Raw genomic sequence first — 18,047 nt, 5'->3', positions numbered from 1 at the left:
CCTTCCCTCTTTCTTTCTGAGCCAGTAATGCTCCCAAGAACATGGTGCGCTCATAAGACCCGTTGGACATTCTGCAAGAAATGTGGCAAGCACCAACCCCACAAAGTGACACAGTACAAGAAGAGCAAGAATTCTTTCTATGCCCAGGGAACAGGGCATTACGACAGGAACCAGAGTGGCTATGGTGGGCAGACTACGCCTGTTTTGAGCAAAAAACGCTAAAACTACAAAGGATTGGGCTGAGACTGGAGTGTGTGGAGCCCAACGGCAGATCCAAGAGAATGCTGGCTGTTAAGAGATGCGAGCATGTTGAACTGGGAGGCGATAAGATGAGAAAGGGCCAAGTGATCCAGTTCTAAGGCGATGTTGTTATGAACACAATAAATCATGAGTTTTGATTAAAAAAAAAAAGTACTTTTCTGTGACTGAGTAATTTCAAGATACAAAATGACCAGATTCTTTTTTATTTTTTTTTCTTACTTAAATTGCTATTTACTTTATGTTGCATGGGAGCTTTGTCTGCATATGTGTCTGTGTACCACATGCATGCCGGGTGCTCGCAGAGATCAGAAGGTGTTGAGCCTCTGGAACTGGAGTCACAGATGGCTGTGAGCACCACGTGGGTGCTAGGAACCGAAGCTGAGTCCTGAAAGGGCAGCGAGTGCTCGTAACCACGGCACCATCCACGCAGCCTCGTGGTCTCAGTTTCTTACTGATTAGTGTCTCGGCTTTGCAATTAGTTCTTTCGGGACAGATTCTACTCTTGAGACATAATGTGGTTATTTTTAAATTTCTGTGTCAATACACTTGTTCAGGTTCATTGGCCTCAAGACACTGGATCAAGTAAAAAGTGAAGGGTTATTGAAAATGTACCGAGGCATCTGACAGAAGCCAGGCTTGACCTGTGGCCAGGGCGAGTAGTGGCTAGAAGGCCCGTGACACCCTGTAGCACCTTAGTAGCCAGAGGATCCTGTGTGTCTGTTACTCTTTTGTTCACTTTACTTGGGGATTCTTCCTTTGGCTTGCCCTGCCATGCCCCAGGCCTAACATAGTTTTCCAGCTCTGGAGCCTCTGAGACTGGCTGACTTTGAAAATGTTTTTGAAGTATGGACCAAGGATTACCTGCAAATTTTGTTTAAAATGTGGACCCTTACCTCATCCTAGACATAGCTTATCAGGGTCTCTTTTGATGGTGGATTTAACTGTATCTAAAAATAAAGCCCCAGGTGACTTTTATTCACACTGTACTTAGAGAAAAACTAGAATCTAATTAAATGTAATTCGTGACTGCAGTTGTGTTGTCCTGGTAGGAAACCACCCAGTTCAGTTATGGCAGGGAATAGGGGTATATGATAGTGACCGACGGTAGGACAGGCTGGTTTAGAAGGGATGGTGGCGCACACCTTTAATCCCGGCACTTGGGAGGCAGAGGCAGGCAAGTTTCTGTGAGTTGGAGACCAGCCTGGTTTAGAGAGCGAGTTCCAGGACAGCCAAGGCTACACAGAGAAACACTGTATTGAAAACAAAAAGCAAACAAAGGAGCCCTCAAGATTCAGAGGGCCAGATGTGAACCCTAATTCCATCGAATTAAATAATGGGACCTTATTCACCGTTGTGCATCAGTTTTGTGTTTTGGTTAATATTGTTCTTTACCTCATAGGGTTGATGTGAGGATTAAATGATAGAAGGGGAGAGCTAGAGCTTATAGCATACCTGGAAAACTCAGGACTCAAATACAGCATCATTACTAGTTGTGTTATTACTAATACTGCGTCTACCACTAAAGCGGTTGACTAGGCACATTTACTTCCATGGGAAGCTTGTGATTTTACATGTGAGAGGGAGAGAGTGCAGACAATCTAGTGGTGAGTGAGCAAGCCCAGCTAACATAGCCTGGTATAACTGTATAGACTGACTCAAACTAGGAGGAAATAATGTGAATTTAAATTATTTTCATATTTATAGGCTAAATAAACCGTTCATTTCTAAGCAATTTAATAATCATTAGCAATTTTCATTCTCATTAGCATGTTATTAACAGTTGAATTATCTCAACATAAATTGTATATACAATGTAAATTATAACTGGATGGTTGTTTTTACTTCTTTAGAGGGAAAGGAGACTCCCCAGAGGCTCGAGCTTTGGCTAAACAAGTGGCAACGGCCCTGCAGAACCTGCAGACCAAAACCAACAGGGCTGTGGCAAACAGCAGACCTGCCAAGGCAGCTGTCCACCTCGAGGGCAAGATTGAGCAAGCGCAGCGGTGGATTGATAATCCTACAGTAGATGACCGTGGAGTTGGTAAGGGCTGGTCTCAGTGCCACGTGTCCTTAGTGATCAGTAATACGGTGCTGAAAAGGTTCTTCAGCCACTGAGAAGACACTTTACAAGATGGTTCCATTTTAAATGTGGCCAATAAAATCTCTGTGATTTATTGGAGAAGTATTAGAGTAGATGATTTTGCTGTGTACAAACAGAAAGAGCTTCTTAATTTTAACTTTAAACTAATTGCTGTCAATCCTATGTATGTTTTCATTCTGTAGTATTTCTATTTTTATAGTCCTTATCAAGTATCCAACTAAATATGTTTTTTTTGGAAAGTGAAAATATAAGGCATTTACTGTCCTCACAGCATCCTGTAAAAGTTTATACTTTGTTGTTGTTTTTGTTTGTTTGAGACATGGTCTCTATGTAGCTCTAGCTATCCTGGACCTTACTGTCTAGACCAGGTTGGCTTTGAACTGAGGTCCATCTGCCTCTGGCCCCAGTGCTAGACTAAAGGCGCACACTATAAAGCCTAGCTGAAAGCTGAAAATTTTATATCCTGAGAGTTTGATTTCAAGAAGACTCAGGAATAGATTTTTATGATTTTGTTTCATGATTGCTTAGCACATCTGCTGAGGCAGAGAGAAAGATATGCTCTCCTTGCCTACATTCTTAGGGTAAGATGGCTGCTTATAAACTAGTGATGTCTGGAGCAAGTGAGAGCTTGAGAGTTGGCCAGACGCATAACTGAGTATTGGCATGAAATAACGCAAACATTCTGCATTTGTTGTTTTATGCGCAGTGCTGTTAAAGGATTCGTACTCATTGGGTCTGCAATGTGATTTTTAGGAGATCTTTTTTTCCTTTATATTAATTCATTTCTAAGGAGTTACTATCAGAATACACATAAGCAATGTGAATATTCAGTAATACTCAGCAAGCAGTAAGATAGTTATGACTAATATAATAAACTATAATCTCGCGGCTGGAGAGATGGCTCAGTGGTTAAGAGTGCGGGCTGCTCTTCCAGAGGTCCCAGGTTCAATTCCCACCCACATGACAGCTCACAACTGCCTGGAACTCCAGATTCAGGAGATCTGACACTCTCACACAGATAGACATGCAGGCAAAACACCAGTGCACATAAACTAAAAATAAATAAATCATTTTTAAAAAGCAACCTACATTTTTTAGTTTTTTTTTTTTTTAAAGTGCTTTTATAGTGCTAGGGACCAAACGGTAAGATATATGTGTGTGTTGGGCAGGTAGTCTGCCCTTATGTTACACATGTTACACACTGCATCCCAAGACCATGCTTTAAAAAGATACTTAGTAAATAGAAGCTGCTCACTGTAAAGAATAGGAGTCAAAGAACAGAAGGCAGGCCTGGGTAGGTCTGTTAGATACCATGAGGCTCTGGGTCCAACCCCAGCATTCCTCCCCACCAAAAGAGTTAATGTATAGTGTGTGCTTTTTGTACTTTTCTGTATTTCTAAGGAGTTGTATTTTGCCAGAAAACCTTGTACCCCTATTAAATGCTATTCAAAAAACAAAACAAAATGAAAACACCAAACCAAACAACAACAATGAAAAAAACTAGAGTGGCACCACAGTTGCCTGGCCTGGGTCTGGGTAAACTTGAGTGTTTTTCTCTTGGCTTAGGTCAGGCTGCCATCCGTGGGCTTGTGGCTGAAGGGCATCGGCTGGCCAATGTGATGATGGGGCCTTATCGCCAAGATCTTCTTGCCAAGTGTGACCGTGTAGACCAGCTAACAGCTCAGCTGGCTGATCTGGCTGCCCGAGGGGAAGGCGAGAGTCCTCAGGCGAGAGCGCTGGCATCCCAGCTTCAGGACTCCTTAAAGGTAGACCTCGGCATATTTTTGATGTCTAATAGTGAGAAATAACGAACAGAGGAGACTTTTGCATGTTGTGTGCGCATGCACGTGGTGGTTGGAGGATAACTCAGGGGCCAGGCACCATCTACTCTTAGGTTTTGAGACAGGGCACCTCACTGTTCTGGAACTTGCCGAGTAGGGCGGGTTGGGCAGCCAGTGAGCCCCAGGGGTCTGTCTGTCAGCACTTCTCCAGTGCCAGCATTTTTAATGTGGGTTTTGGAGCTCACATGCAGGCTCTCATACGACAAGGACTTTAGTCACTGAGCTGCTTCACGTTGGCCTGAGGCTTGAGATTCTTGGGCTTAGGAAAAAATAAAACAAGTATATAAGGAAATCAGAGCTTATTATGAAAAAGCATAAGTGGCAGCAAATGACACTGGTTTTCTAACTCCCATCTAATTAAGAGAGCTTTCATGATTTTGCTCTACACATATGTGAATTTTCTGTTATTTAGTCAGTGTTTACTTAGATAGGGTGTTTCGCTCTGTAGCCCAGGCTGGCCTTGAACTCTTGATTGACAGTCTTCATGGCGTCACCTTCTGAGTGCAGTGATTATAAGCATACACCTGGAGGTTAGCGTTATTTTTCTATAAACCTTATTCCCACTTTTTATTTGTTTTAAGATAATGAACTATTTAGAAATTTGGTACTGAATCTTCCAAATAGTACAGTCATCACCAGGCCTGGCTAGAGCTGGGAGTGGTGAGGAGCTCGTCTCACCTTAGAGCCTGCTTTCGGCTCAGCCCTGTGGTTCTGGCATTTCATAGTATCCACCAAGAAAGGAATCCTATCTGCCCCCTTTGATGTCTTAGAGAATAGTTCACAGCCGGGTCCTTGCTAGCTCTGTGCTCTGTGCACACTGATATTCAAGAAATAGTTTGAAAGTAAATGAATGAAAGAAAGAGTGCATGTGTCAGTGAGGTAAGGGTGTTATAGCAGATAGCCTTGTGGATGTTGCTACACATTTTCACCTGTAAACCATATTTTTAAGGATCTTAAAGCCCAGATGCAGGAAGCTATGACTCAAGAAGTGTCCGATGTTTTCAGCGATACTACAACTCCCATCAAGCTCTTGGCAGTGGCAGCCACTGCTCCTCCTGATGCACCGAATAGGGAAGAGGTAGGTATTTGACGTACAGAGGATGCTTGTGGGTGAAGGATGGAAGGGTCAAAGGGGCAACTTTCTAGTCCACCAAGTGTACCAGCAGGTCTGTCTTTAAGTGAAAGCTGTAGCCTATCTTGCCCATTAGACTAGAGCAAGTGGAATTGCTTTTCATTACATATCAAGAAGCAAAGAAGGTCAAAACTGGCATCACTCCAGGCAGGAAGAAATGAGGGGTGAGGATGGCTCCAGCCATAGCTTTCTGAGCAGGGCATTTTAGACTCAGTACAAGTCTTCTTTAAACTCATTTGATGTAATAATTCTGTGCAAACCCTTCTGGTGACTCCTCCCTGCCCCCGAGTGAAGCCAGAGTCATTACAATGACTAGCAGGCCAGGGATGTGCTGCTAAGCTCACTCTGTAGGGGAGAAAAGGCCTGGTTTGTAAATAAACATTGCACGGGCTTTTATTATGTAATAAACGTATCTCAATGTGTCTCAATGTGTTGTATTTTTTGTTTCTCGAGACAAGGTTTTGCTGAGAGACTCCAGGCTGGCCTTGAACTTCTGTTTAATCCTCGTCTCTCTGTATCCCAAGTATTGATATTACAGATGTGTACCACGGTACCCAGCTACTATAGCTGTTTTAATATAAAGCCATTGAAAGCAAAACTACTAAGAGATGGGCGCATATTTGGCTCCTGTAAATTAGTGGAGCTCTGTAAAGCGGCTTTACTACTGAAGTCTGGTCCCTAGCTACTTCTTTGACCTCACAATGCTACTATTTATCCTCCTCATATTCCTCTATTCACACTGATCTTCAACCTTTAGAGTTCCTTGAATATGTTTATGTTCTACTCTTAAGGCCTTGGCACTTGCTTTTCTTTGCACAAATTATATTTATTCACTTTCTTTACCTTTCTACTGAAATCTGACTTTTCTGTGACTATACATAAAATCCTCACCCTGTTACCCCAAGAATTTCTTAATATCCATATCTTACTTTTCTCCTTAGGATTTATTGATGTTTGATGGGCTGGGGTTATAGCTCAATTGGTCAAGTACTTGCGCAAAGACCCCATGCAAAGCTGGTGACAGGCTGTGTATGCCTGTAGTCCCAGCACTCAGGAGGTGGGCACAGAAGGATCAGAAAGAAGGTCAAGGTCAGTCAGTGTAGGCTGAGATTTTGTTTCAAACAGAACAAAACAGACACACAGCATTTGTTGTATTTTCTTTGTCTCTTTGCTGGTCTGTTTGGCTCACATCATCATGAAGGACCCGTGTGGGCAGGATCTTTGCTTTGTCAGTACTTGAGGCCTAGTTTCCAAAGCAGTGTCAGTCACGTAATTGGTGCTGTATGGACAATGTGAGGATTTTTCAGGAACTCTTGGAAGGAATGTGAAAGAACTTAGGACAGAAGTGTGTGCTTTTCCTAGCCATTAATTAATAGTGGAGGAGAAAATTTTGGAGGGCCACTCAAGATTTGCCATTTGGGGTAAATGTTTTCTTGCTTCCTAGAGATTCACCTTTCTCTTTTTGGCCTAGGTTAGGAGGTAGCTCAGTTCATGTCTCCTTACACTAGGGCACTTTGCTACTTTCTTATCCCAGGCTTCTAAATTTCAGACCCATAAACCTCAGCTATCTGCCTGTCTTGTCCTTCTAGATCCTAGATGCCTCATAGGTTCCTCAGCATATGCTGAGTTTCTCTTTGAAATTGTGATTTTGTTGTCTTTTCCTCGCCCTCACACAGCAGATAAGCCAGACTTATTAATTTTATATCACAAATAATTTTGAATCCTATCATGTTGCCAAGTTTTAATTCTGATTCTTGTTCTCCATTCCCTAAATGATTGTTTAGTACTGTTAAGTTTGAATTATTCCTTAAGCCACCAATTGGGGAAGAGGGAAAGTTCTAAGCCTGATCTTCTGGTTAAACCATTCAGTGGGTATGTACCTGTTTCTGGGTTTCCCACTAGGTCATGAACCCCTTTAGATGCAGATTTTTGTCTTCTCTTCTTCCTCCTCTTTCTCTTCTCCTCCTCCTCCTTTCTCTTTTTCTCCTCCTCCTCCCTCTCTGTCTCTGTCTCTTTCTTTTCGGACAGGGTACTCCTGGCTCTCCTGGACTGGCTTTGTAGACCAGGCTGGCCTTGAACTCACAAATACCAGAGGTGGATTAAAGGTGTGAACCACCACTGCCCAACTAGGAAGCTGAATCAAAGCAAAAGGTCAGGATAGATCAAGGTCACATAGATGTCAAATGGTGGATGTAGAACATTGGACTGAGAATGGAGCTTGCTGTGGAACTAGGAAACCTTTGGAGATTGTCTGACTTGAGTCAGAATTGGATATAACCTATGGAAGTGATACCCTCAGAAGGATGTGAAAAAGAGATATGCCAGCTATCGATCCTAATGTCACTTAAACAAATAGAAAGCATTTTGTCATTTTAAGTTACATAGTTTCTTTGGTGATGCACAGCCTCTCATGATATCCATGAGGGAAGGAAATGTTAACATATTAGGATTCAGAGAACCAACTAAACAGCTAAGCAGATGTTTTTGCATTTGGAACTAATCAAATCACCCATCCTTGCCTGTGTTAGATCTAGTATGAGCACCAGCTATCATTTTTCCCATTGAGGTCAAAGGCAGAGTTTCTACAACATTAATGGTAATGGGATACATGAGAGGAGGATGGAGCTAGGTGAGGGTTCTTTGGATACTCAGGGCTTGTAATGCACCCAGCTGCCCACAGTAGAGCTTGTCTCTTAATCAAACTAAGAGAAAAAGCCTTTGGGTAAAGGGATTATTTAGTCTTCACACTCAGTATATAGTCCTGTGTGTGTCCTGCTTGCTCTTGGAAAGTAGGTCTGATGGGAGATCCAAGGCTACGCCTCTTCCTGTGTGCACATGGTGCTTAAGGTTGGACCTCTGAGGCGACACATAAAGGTCAAGATTTGCCATGTGACTTCTGTTTTATTAAGATTTGATGTCATCTCTAAACATCTTTGAGCAGGTGCAGAATGAGATTAAAAGGTGCTTTTCTCAGATGGGTGAGGTGGCGCATGCCTTTAATCCCAGTATTCAGGGAGGCAGGGGCGGGCAGATCTGTGAGTGCAAGGCCACCCTGGTCTAGTCTAGGACAGCCAAAGTTACAGAGAAACCCTGTTTGTTTGTTTGTTTGTTTGTTTGTTTATTTGGAAAAGGAGCTTTTCTCAGGCTTCCAGATTCATTGTATTGAAGTAAATTTTCTTGATGTCTTTATTTTTTTCTCAAGGTATTTGATGAGAGGGCAGCCAACTTTGAAAACCATTCAGGAAGGCTTGGAGCCACAGCGGAGAAGGCAGCTGCTGTTGGTACTGCCAATAAGTCAACAGTAGAAGGCATTCAGGCATCAGTGAAGACAGCCCGAGAACTCACTCCCCAGGTGAACTTTTGCTCACTCTTCATTTCAGTATTTTCATATATGAAATTAATTGTAGATGCTTTGTTAGGATCTCCAACAAATTGGAAGACAAGGACCAACACCAACGTTGGTCTTTTGACCTTCACATATGTACCCACTCATACATACAGACGCTTGCATGTGCATGAATAGCATATATGCATATGTCACACACATACAACCCACATACATATTTATATATTCATTGGTTCAAAATTGGTGACCTATAGGATTGTAGAGGACTTTGAACATTATACATTTTTGCATTGTTTGAATTATTAAATAATGGTCAGTATTATTTTGGAAGCAAAACAATAAACAAAGCAAAATCCTAGAAAACTGGACTTAAAACTCGTCTTAGAAAGAATGAAGACTTTAGAGACAGATCTGGACTCAAATGGCTTCTAGCTTTCTCATTCCACGAAGTGAATTCCCCCATAATGCATTGTTTTGAGGAATAAACACACACTTACCCGGTAAGTAGCACTTCCTTCCTAAACATTGTCACCAGCTGGGAACCTCTTTGAGTGTCTTAATTTTTCCATCTTGGAAGTGAAGATGTTACCTACCCTGCCTCTCATGGGGTTGTTATAAAGATTCAGTATGTAATGAATGTGAAAGCGGTTTGTCAACTGAACAAGTATTTTAGTTAATCTTTTTCTAAAATAATAAATTGAGTAATTCTTTGGTTAATTGTGAACATGTATTTTAACCAATATTATTCATAAATCAAATTTGAATAATGTTTTGTTTCACTCTAATTATTATTATTATTATTTTGCTATGAAGCCCTGATGACCTGGAACTCACTTTGGTTCAAATTGGTCTTGAACACAGAGATCTGCTTGCTTGTCTCCCCAGTGCTAGGATTAAAGGCCTGCCTACCACCTGCAGCCTTTTGTGTCTTTCTTTCTCCCTCTCCCTCCCTCTCCCTCCCTCTCCCCCCCTCTCTCCCTCTCCTCCTTCTCCTCCTCGCTCTCTCCTTCTCCTCCTTTCACTGTATCTCTCTGAGATATAGGCCTTGCTATGTAGACAGTCCAGGCTAGCATAAAGTTTGAAATCCTGTGTGTTTTCACTTCCCACTTCCCAAGTGCTGACAGGTGGGGACTCCTGCCACGTTCAGTTGTTAAACAAACTATTTTGCCCAGGCTGTTTTTGAACTTGTTAACCTCCTGCCTCAGGCTCCCAGGTGCTGGGATTACAGGATTCAACTACCTTGCTTGACTACATTTTTAGTTTCTTCTGGTTTTTTTTAAGATGAAAGCATTGATATCGAGATATCAGCTCTTAAATATATGCCAATTTGTTGCGTTTTTTTCTGAAATGGTAAACGAATGCTCATTTACTCTGGCACCTAATTTTTTTCTTAAAACCAGGCTGTGACTCTATCTAAACCTTAGTGTGAAGGGCCCACTTGCGGGGTGGGTGTCGGGTATGTTATGGCACCAAACTTAGTATTGTTTAGCCTGAAGAGGCTTGCCAATTTTGGTTTTCTGGTGCCATCTATAGGTAAAATGGAGAAAAGCTTTACTGTAAGTTTGTATTTGAAATGTGCTGGTGCCCTGGTATTTGAAGATTGCTTTGTCTTTGACAGGTTATCTCAGCTGCTCGAATCTTGCTGAGGAACCCTGGTAATCAAGCTGCTTATGAACATTTTGAGACCATGAAAAACCAGTGGATTGACAATGTTGAAAAAATGACAGGTAGGAGTTTTGCAGAATTCCTTTGGTCTGATGCATGAATTGTGAGGACCTTAAGCAGGGCCCGTTCAGTCAGGGGCTCGACCGTGTGTTGGGTCCTGATTAGGCTGCTGAGCAGTGGCGGCTTCTCATTCAAGCTTTGCTTCTTTGTCGCAGAAGAGACTGTTTGAGTCTCTTTTATTTTAGAACCGCCCTCCGGTGTGATGTTCATTGTTACAGCTCCTATCTTCTCTTTGAATACTGTCTTTGCCCAGTCCCAGCTAGAGTTTGGTTTCAGAAGCTGGGAGGCGGTGTTTGTGGGTACAGTAAGTGTCCCTGTCATTTTCAGAGGGTTCACATTTCAAGGAGCCACAATAGCTACTGTTTATCCCAGCTTGTCTCAGAGTTTCCTCCAACTTATCAACTACATAGTTCTTAGGGGGAAAAAAAAAAAAAGGAGACACCTGTGTGTCTACGGCTGCAGAAGCGCCTCTGAATCTTCCCTGTTCTCTGTGGAGGGGTAGGACAGAAGGGGAGAAATGAGTGTAGGCTCTGTGCTGTCCCTGTAGAACCTTCCATCAGGGGTCTGGAGCAGCCAGAGATGAAAGTGGAGCTCCCGAGGTGTCTAAAGAGAGGTAACAGAAGTAAGAAACAGGCTGTTAGGGTTACTGGAATCCTCCGTAGCTCAGCTTAGACACTGCAAGCTGCCAACAATCAACAGGTGGCGGAGAGAGAGCTGGGAAGGGAGAGCATGTTATTAGCAGATACTGTGGTGGTGATGCGGTGACGGTTTCCGACTCAATCCGTTTCCTCCTGATGTCTTTGCCTGTCTGGTTGTCTGTGGTGGATGCAAGAGAGCCAGTGACCACGGTCAGTATAAATCCTGAGTCCAAATGACCTTCTGGGCTTTTGTTTTTGTTTTGTTTTTGAAGCTATTTTGCTCTCTTGAAAGCTTTCACTTTTGTAGGAAGAGTTTTGAACTGAGAGAAGAATTCTTAGTGTTGTATTTTCTCATGAGATGCAAACAGACAACAGTGTTTTAGAGTCTTTATTCTTCTAAAAGCAAATTCATTTCCATTTTTGTTCTCCTGACAGGGCTGGTGGACGAGGCTATTGATACCAAATCTCTGTTGGATGCTTCTGAAGAAGCAATTAAAAAAGACCTGGACAAGTGTAAGGTAGCCATGGCCAATATTCAGCCTCAGATGCTGGTCGCTGGAGCAACCAGCATTGCTCGTCGGGCCAACCGGATCCTGCTGGTTGCTAAGAGGGAGGTAGAGAACTCTGAGGATCCGAAGTTCCGAGAGGCTGTGAAAGCTGCCTCTGATGAATTGAGCAAAACAATCTCCCCGATGGTGATGGATGCCAAGGCTGTGGCTGGAAACATCTCTGACCCTGGTAAGCAGCAGTGCACTGTGTCTTTCATCCTAACTGCAAGGCTAACTTGGCACATACAAAATTGGGGAGGAAAGGGATGGCCAAGGCCTGGTTTGGTGTTCTCTCCTGTAGTCTCAGCACCTAGGAGGCTGAGGCAGGAGGATAACTGTCAGTTTGAGGCCAGGCAAAGTTATAGAATGAGGCCAGGTCTCAAAAAACCCAAACGAAAACCTGTGGACATTGGTGTGAGGATGTTGTATTAGCTCCTGTGGACATTTCTTCAGTCCTGTCAGGCTTGGCAGTCTCTGGAGCAGTGTCTTTCTTGATGTTGTCTGGTAGCCTATCCTTGCTTATAGTCACAATTTTGGAAACTTTAAAATAAATGCCAGCTAATTAATTAATTATCTGTCAACCATTTAGTTCATGAGTTGGTATGACTTCTTTTCTACTTGTCTTGTATAATATAGTGACCTTTCTCTGTAGCAAGTGTTGCTTTTGTCAAATCTAGAGCGCTTTAAACTAACTTTGGTCTCTTGGGGCCTACATGAAAGAGTTTGAGTTCTCTTCAGCTCCATTTTGATCATAGTTTCTGCACCACTAAAGGAGACAATAATTGCAGCCACTTGATTGATTGCAAATGATGTCTATTCTTTCCTCTGTGGAAACCAGCATTTCCCATCTCATTGATGGGAATCTAGGCAGACTCTTCCTCAAATTCCTAGTTCACATCACTATGGATATATTTGGTCTTCTAATGGGAGTTTCTCATATTTTAGAGGTTCAAGATAAGGGTTAACACACTGAATGCCAACTAGAGCACAGACACAGACGTAGAGAGAAAGGTGAGATGTACTCCAGGGAGTTACAAACCGAATCTGAGACTGGCATCTCCCATGCTCAGAATCAGCGGACCTATCTCATGACTGCTTCATCCTAAGAGAAGAGATAGGTACCACCTGAGCCTAGAATTCACACCCAGCATTCTTCCAAATGCTTGTACAGTCAGAAGGCATCCTCTCCCGCCTGTGACACTTCTTCAGGGCGTGTCCTACTTCCCTTTCCCTCATCACTGCCCATGGTCCTCACTGGCAGTTTCACATTCAGCCTTGTTAATGGGAACAAGTTCTTCTACTGGACAGGCAGGGCTTCGGGCACTGACCTTCCAGCTGAAAGTGAGGGTGTCTTGTGTTTAGGTCTGCAAAAGAGCTTCCTGGACTCAGGATATCGGATCCTGGGAGCCGTGGCCAAGGTCAGAGAAGCCTTCCAACCCCAGGAGCCTGACTTCCCGCCTCCTCCGCCAGACCTTGAACCGCTCCGAGTAAGTAAACTCAGGAAGAACTGAGCAGCAAGGGGTTGAGCCTGTGTGAGGGGCAGAGCTGCTTTTACAGCCTCCATTATCAGGTGGCTTGTGTGGCTTGTGATTATTTAGAGACAGATCTTAACTTCCATTCCTAATGAATGGCATCATAACCCAGCAGTTGTGTGTGGACTTACATGAGATTTAGCCTGTGTGACAGCCTGTGAGAATGGAAGGGAGGTAAGTGCGGTTGGGATGAGCTGATGAGGTATGGCGTGTAGTAAAATCCTTTGTACGTGTGTGGTTAAGAGTTGCTAAGGGGGAGATTGTAGTGTTAGAATTTCTAGGTTCTTTTTCCTCTTTCTTCTTAGTAACAAAAGTAGTACTTGCCTTTGAAAATTATTTAAGTGTGTGTGTGTGTGTGTGTGTGTGTGTGTGTGTGTGTGTGTGTGTGTGTGTATGTGCTTGTGGAGAAACAAGGTCAACTTCAGGTGTTGTCTCTCAGGAGCAATCCAGCTTAGTTTTGGAGCCAGGATCTCCCACTGCGATGTAGGGCTTGCGATTTTGGCTAGGCTAGCTGGCCAGTGAGCCCAAGAGATTTGCTTGTCTCTGCCTCCCCAGTGCTGGGATTACAAGCACATACTACCATGCTGAGTTGATGGTGTTTTTGGTTTTTTGAGACATAGCCCTGGTTGTTCTGAAACTTACTTTGTCAACCAGGCTGGCCTTCCTCACCGAGATCCATCTGTCTCTACCTCCTGAGTGCTAGGAGTAAAGGCGTATGCCACCATGCTGGCCTGTGCTTGACTTGAGTGCTTTCATGCTTGCATGGCAAGTACTCTGTCTCCTCAGACCAAGAAAAGCGTGTGTTTTCTTTTTAAATTAAACTGTAATTTGAAATATTTAAAACGATTTTTTTATTTTATTTATACAGGTGCTTTGTAATACTTGCATGCACCCAGAAGAGGGTGTTAGATCCCCTGGAACCAGAGTTATAGATGGTTGTCAATAGCCATGTGGGTGCTGGGGATTTGAACCCTTGTTTTCTGGAGGAGCAACAAGTGCTCTTAACTGCTGAGCCATCTCTCTAGACCCTCAAATCTTTTCATAATTCTTTCCTATCAAGTGCCATGAGTATATTTTTCTATGATTTAAGAACTAGCTAGTTGGGTAATATCTTGTAGTTACAAATCTTAGAAACAGAAACAGTAATGATCTTATGCAGATATTTACTCCAAGTAACAGTCTAGAAAGGTGTTGGTTTAGCTAGGCGGGGTGGCAAACACCTGTAATCCCAGTATTTAGGGAAGCAGAGGCAGGCTACACAGAGAAACCGTGTCTCAGAAAAAATAAAATAAAATAGATCTGAAGAGTAGTGTATCAAGACAATACTTATATTCCTTTGGTATGTTTTCTTATTTAATGTCAGTAAAAGATGTCAGGTTGGTTAATGACAAAATTGGGTCACATAGGTAGGGTTGGTGGTTGCCCAGTTTTCAACATTTCTTTACACTTTCCAATGAGGCTCTTGATAGTTAGAGCCAGAGGAGAGTGATAGTCCTGGTGAGTGGCTTTCTTGAGTCATGACATTTAGAATTAGGGTCATAGAAAGCACGTGGCTGATACAGAACTTGAGGTTCCAGTTATTGCCTCTCATTTGCCCCTTGACAACTAGAACCAGAACCAGGTCTTCCATCTTCTCTGGGGATTGGCTTTAGAAACTGTTGATCTGGTAGTGTTTTGGATGACTCCTGTGGGACATGATCAATACACAGCTGCTAGCTTCTAGGAGAGGAAAAAAAGTTTTTTTTTATTGAGATTGCACAGATGATTCTCATGGCTCGTTGTGGGTCTTCTTACATGGAGTCTATGTGGGGAGATTTTCTAGATGGGTTTTTGTCTAGGCCTTTACTTACAGCCTGCTTTATTCACATTTGTAGGTAAATGATGAGCTGGCTCCTCCTAAACCACCTCTGCCTGAGGGTGAAGTCCCTCCACCCAGGCCCCCACCACCAGAAGAGAAGGATGAAGAATTCCCTGAGCAGAAAGCTGGGGAGGTGATCAACCAGCCAATGATGATGGCTGCCAGGCAGCTCCATGATGAAGCTCGGAAATGGTCTAGCAAGGTAAGCACTGAACCCTCCCTTGTTGGCAATGTGTGTCTTTCCAGAAAGGATGGAGGTCCATGCCCACAGCCCAGGAAGAAGTCTAAGTGTGCACCTTCCTTCTTGCTTAGTGCTGTGTTTTGGGCAGTGTGCTCTTTTTGCAAGTGATTTAGAAGTTTGTAGTATTTGCTGGCTTGCTTCTCCCTGGCAAAAGTAAAGGCTGGGGTGTCTGTGCCTAAAGAAAAGAGTTCTTCCCTCCTTGTCCGTAGTGTCAGCTGCTCTGACTCTTGACTCTTGTGGTCCTTTCAGAAACTGCTTATCTCTGTTGGGTTATTGAATTTTTTCAGGGCTCCATTACTAACTGAGCAAAGCTTTGATTATGACAGTATCTTTGGTGGGTTTTGCTAGATGAAATGCATGAAATTTCCTTCAACTCTTGTATTAAGCAGCAGGTGGGTTGGTGGCTCAGAAGCAGTGTGCTTTTGTCCTTTCTCAGAATCATCTCGTGCTCCAACTTTACTTAAGGAAGCTCCAGGTTATCTTCAATTCAGCTAATCTAAAAGACTAAATATTAGTGATGTGGGTGAAAATTTGGATGGAATAATCTTGCCTCATGCTTGAAATGAGTGGTTGCTTTTCTTGCTTAGAGCAAAATTGTGTTGCTCATCTGGCCACGAGGTGTGGCTCTTTGCTTTAAGCTGTCTCCAATAAAGCCAAACTCTAGCTCTTCCTTCCCACTGTGTTCCCTTACTTTTACATCCTCACCTGAGCGTGCTCTCCAGGGGCACTGCCTGCAGTTACTCTTGTGTCTGCCCCTCCCCTTGGTGGTAGGGGGAGCGCTGAGAAATTGACCTTGGTTTGTTTTTAGCCTTGGCCATCCTGGAACTCAATATGTACACCAGGCTGGCCTCAAACTCGCAAAAATTTTATTATAATTTATTTATATTACATCCAGATTGTTGGCCTTGATTTTTTTTTTTAAAGATTTTATTTATTATTTATACTGTATTCTGCCTGTGTATGAGCCAGGCCAGAAGAGGGCACCAGATCTCATTATAGTTGGTTATGAGCCACCATGTGGTTGCTGGGAATTGAACTCAGGACTTTGAGAACAGCCAGTGCTCTTAACCTCTGAGCCAGCTCTCCAGCCCATGGTCTTGGTTCTTAATCCAGTGTTCAGAACTGTTAGCTGGCAACCTAGGTTCCCAGGACTGGAAATCTTCCTGGTGTTGGGCCTGACCTGTAGAAGTATTTATAACGGTATCTTTCCAATACCCCCTGGATCATGTAGCATAATCCTGCTGTGACAGTAGGGTTGCTTTTCCTCATAGAAAATGTAAATTAATTATAATAAACCTGCACATGTTGGAAAAATATATGTGGACTATAAAGGTGAAACTTCAGAGGGTCAGACAGCATTGGCCTATATTTTTGCCCTGTTCTTCTCAGTGTGTTCACAAGTCCTGGCCAGGAAGGCCTGAAGTCGTGAGTTTGCTGGCTTTTGAGTTGTACAAAGCATACATACATACATACATTACATTACATTACATACACATACACACACACACACACACATACATATGAACTATGCATGGGTGTAGAAGGAGTATATTTGTATCTGTCAGTCTGTCTTTGTGCAGCTTATCACTGTGAGCCTTAGCAGCAGAAAGCTGGTCTTTTCTGCGAGGCACGGGGAGGAGTCTTGGTTGAGACAGTTAGGTGGTGGTATCTGAACCCCTTGCTGGCCCTTGTCCTTCAACTTCATTGCCACCTTTATAAGGTAGGTTTTGTGTTTAGGATAAAAATTTTTATTTTTGTTGTTTCAGATTTATTTTTATTTTCTGTTTTAAGACTTCATTTTATATGGGTGTTTTGCCAGCATGTATGTCTGTGCGCCATATATGTGCAATGCCCATGGAATCCAGAAGAAGGTCTCAGACTCCTTCAAACTGGAGTTACAGATGGTTGTGAACCATCATAGGGTGCCTGGGAATTGAACCCAGGTCCTGGAGAAAGAGTAGTTGATGCTCTTAGCCACTGAGCTATCTTTCTAGCTTCAAGAATTTCTATTGCTAGTTTTTGAAGTTTTTCTATTTCTTGAGACAGTCTCATGACTCACTGGTCTTCAATGTGGTCCTCTTGCCTCTGCCTCTGGAGTACTGAGGCTATAGAAATGTACTGGTAGGGTAAGAATTTTAGGAACCTTAAATAAAACTTCATACGAACATGTATTTCCGCCTGGTCACAGATTCTTGGTATAAACAACCTTTCTTCACCAGCCTTTTTATAAATGGCTTGGCTTCATTAAAGCAATTCCCTTTGTTTTCTTTTCAGCTTGTTTTTGGGATCTGTCCTCTGTATCTTCCCAACCCCCTGTAATTCCCACCTTTGGTATAAAATTCACGTTCTTCTCTTCTTGGAGTCTCCTCTTTCATAAGCAACCATTTTGGGTTCATATGAGGGCTCCTCTGAGCTTAGCCTCATTTAGTTGCCAAGTCCATGTGTTACCTGATCTGTGAACTAGTAAGTTGAGTTTGGGGTGAGTGAGAGCTGTTTTCAACAAGAGAGAGTCTGGCTGTGCTCAGAAGGTGGTGCTTTCAGTTGCTACAGTAAGATATTGTGGAAGCTTTGTCCTGGAAGATCTTTTTAAGGTCAAAGACAGACTGAGATGCAGGGTTTTCACTGCTGTAGGAATTCGATGAGCTAGCTGAGTGGTTATAAGGTATTTGGTGAATCCTCTTTGTGCACCATTATGTTGGTGTTCTTGTTTGATTCTTGGGTAGCTGTCTGTTACTTCAGGCATGCCATTTCTAATGTGGAACTCTGAATTTCTGAAGGAAGCAATAAGTGTCTGGTAGCTGCAGAGCTGTGTATTCTAAGGTCA

The 18,047-nt window shown here is 43.0% G+C and overlaps 1 protein-coding gene across 2 annotated transcripts in view; it reads left to right on the top strand.

Annotated features, from left to right (window-relative positions):
- VCL (vinculin) overlaps nt 1-18,047 on the top strand; it is a 93,708-nt gene that overhangs the window by 68,834 nt on the left and 6,827 nt on the right. For both annotated transcript variants that reach the window (XM_084794943.1, XM_084794942.1), the window contains exons 11-18: nt 2,112-2,302; nt 3,929-4,128; nt 5,153-5,281; nt 8,538-8,687; nt 10,300-10,408; nt 11,480-11,782; nt 12,955-13,079; nt 14,999-15,184. In XM_084794943.1, the coding sequence (XP_084651069.1) occupies nt 2,112-2,302; nt 3,929-4,128; nt 5,153-5,281; nt 8,538-8,687; nt 10,300-10,408; nt 11,480-11,782; nt 12,955-13,079; nt 14,999-15,184 (1,393 nt within the window). The remainder of the gene's footprint in view (nt 1-2,111; nt 2,303-3,928; nt 4,129-5,152; nt 5,282-8,537; nt 8,688-10,299; nt 10,409-11,479; nt 11,783-12,954; nt 13,080-14,998; nt 15,185-18,047) is intronic.

Source organism: Acomys minous (genome assembly GCF_964271855.1).
Source record: "Acomys minous genome assembly, chromosome: 9".
NCBI classification, from domain to species: Eukaryota; Metazoa; Chordata; class Mammalia; order Rodentia; family Muridae; genus Acomys; species Acomys minous.
The sequence above is the reverse complement of the archived record's forward strand: the minus strand, read 5'-3'. Positions and strand labels throughout refer to the sequence as shown.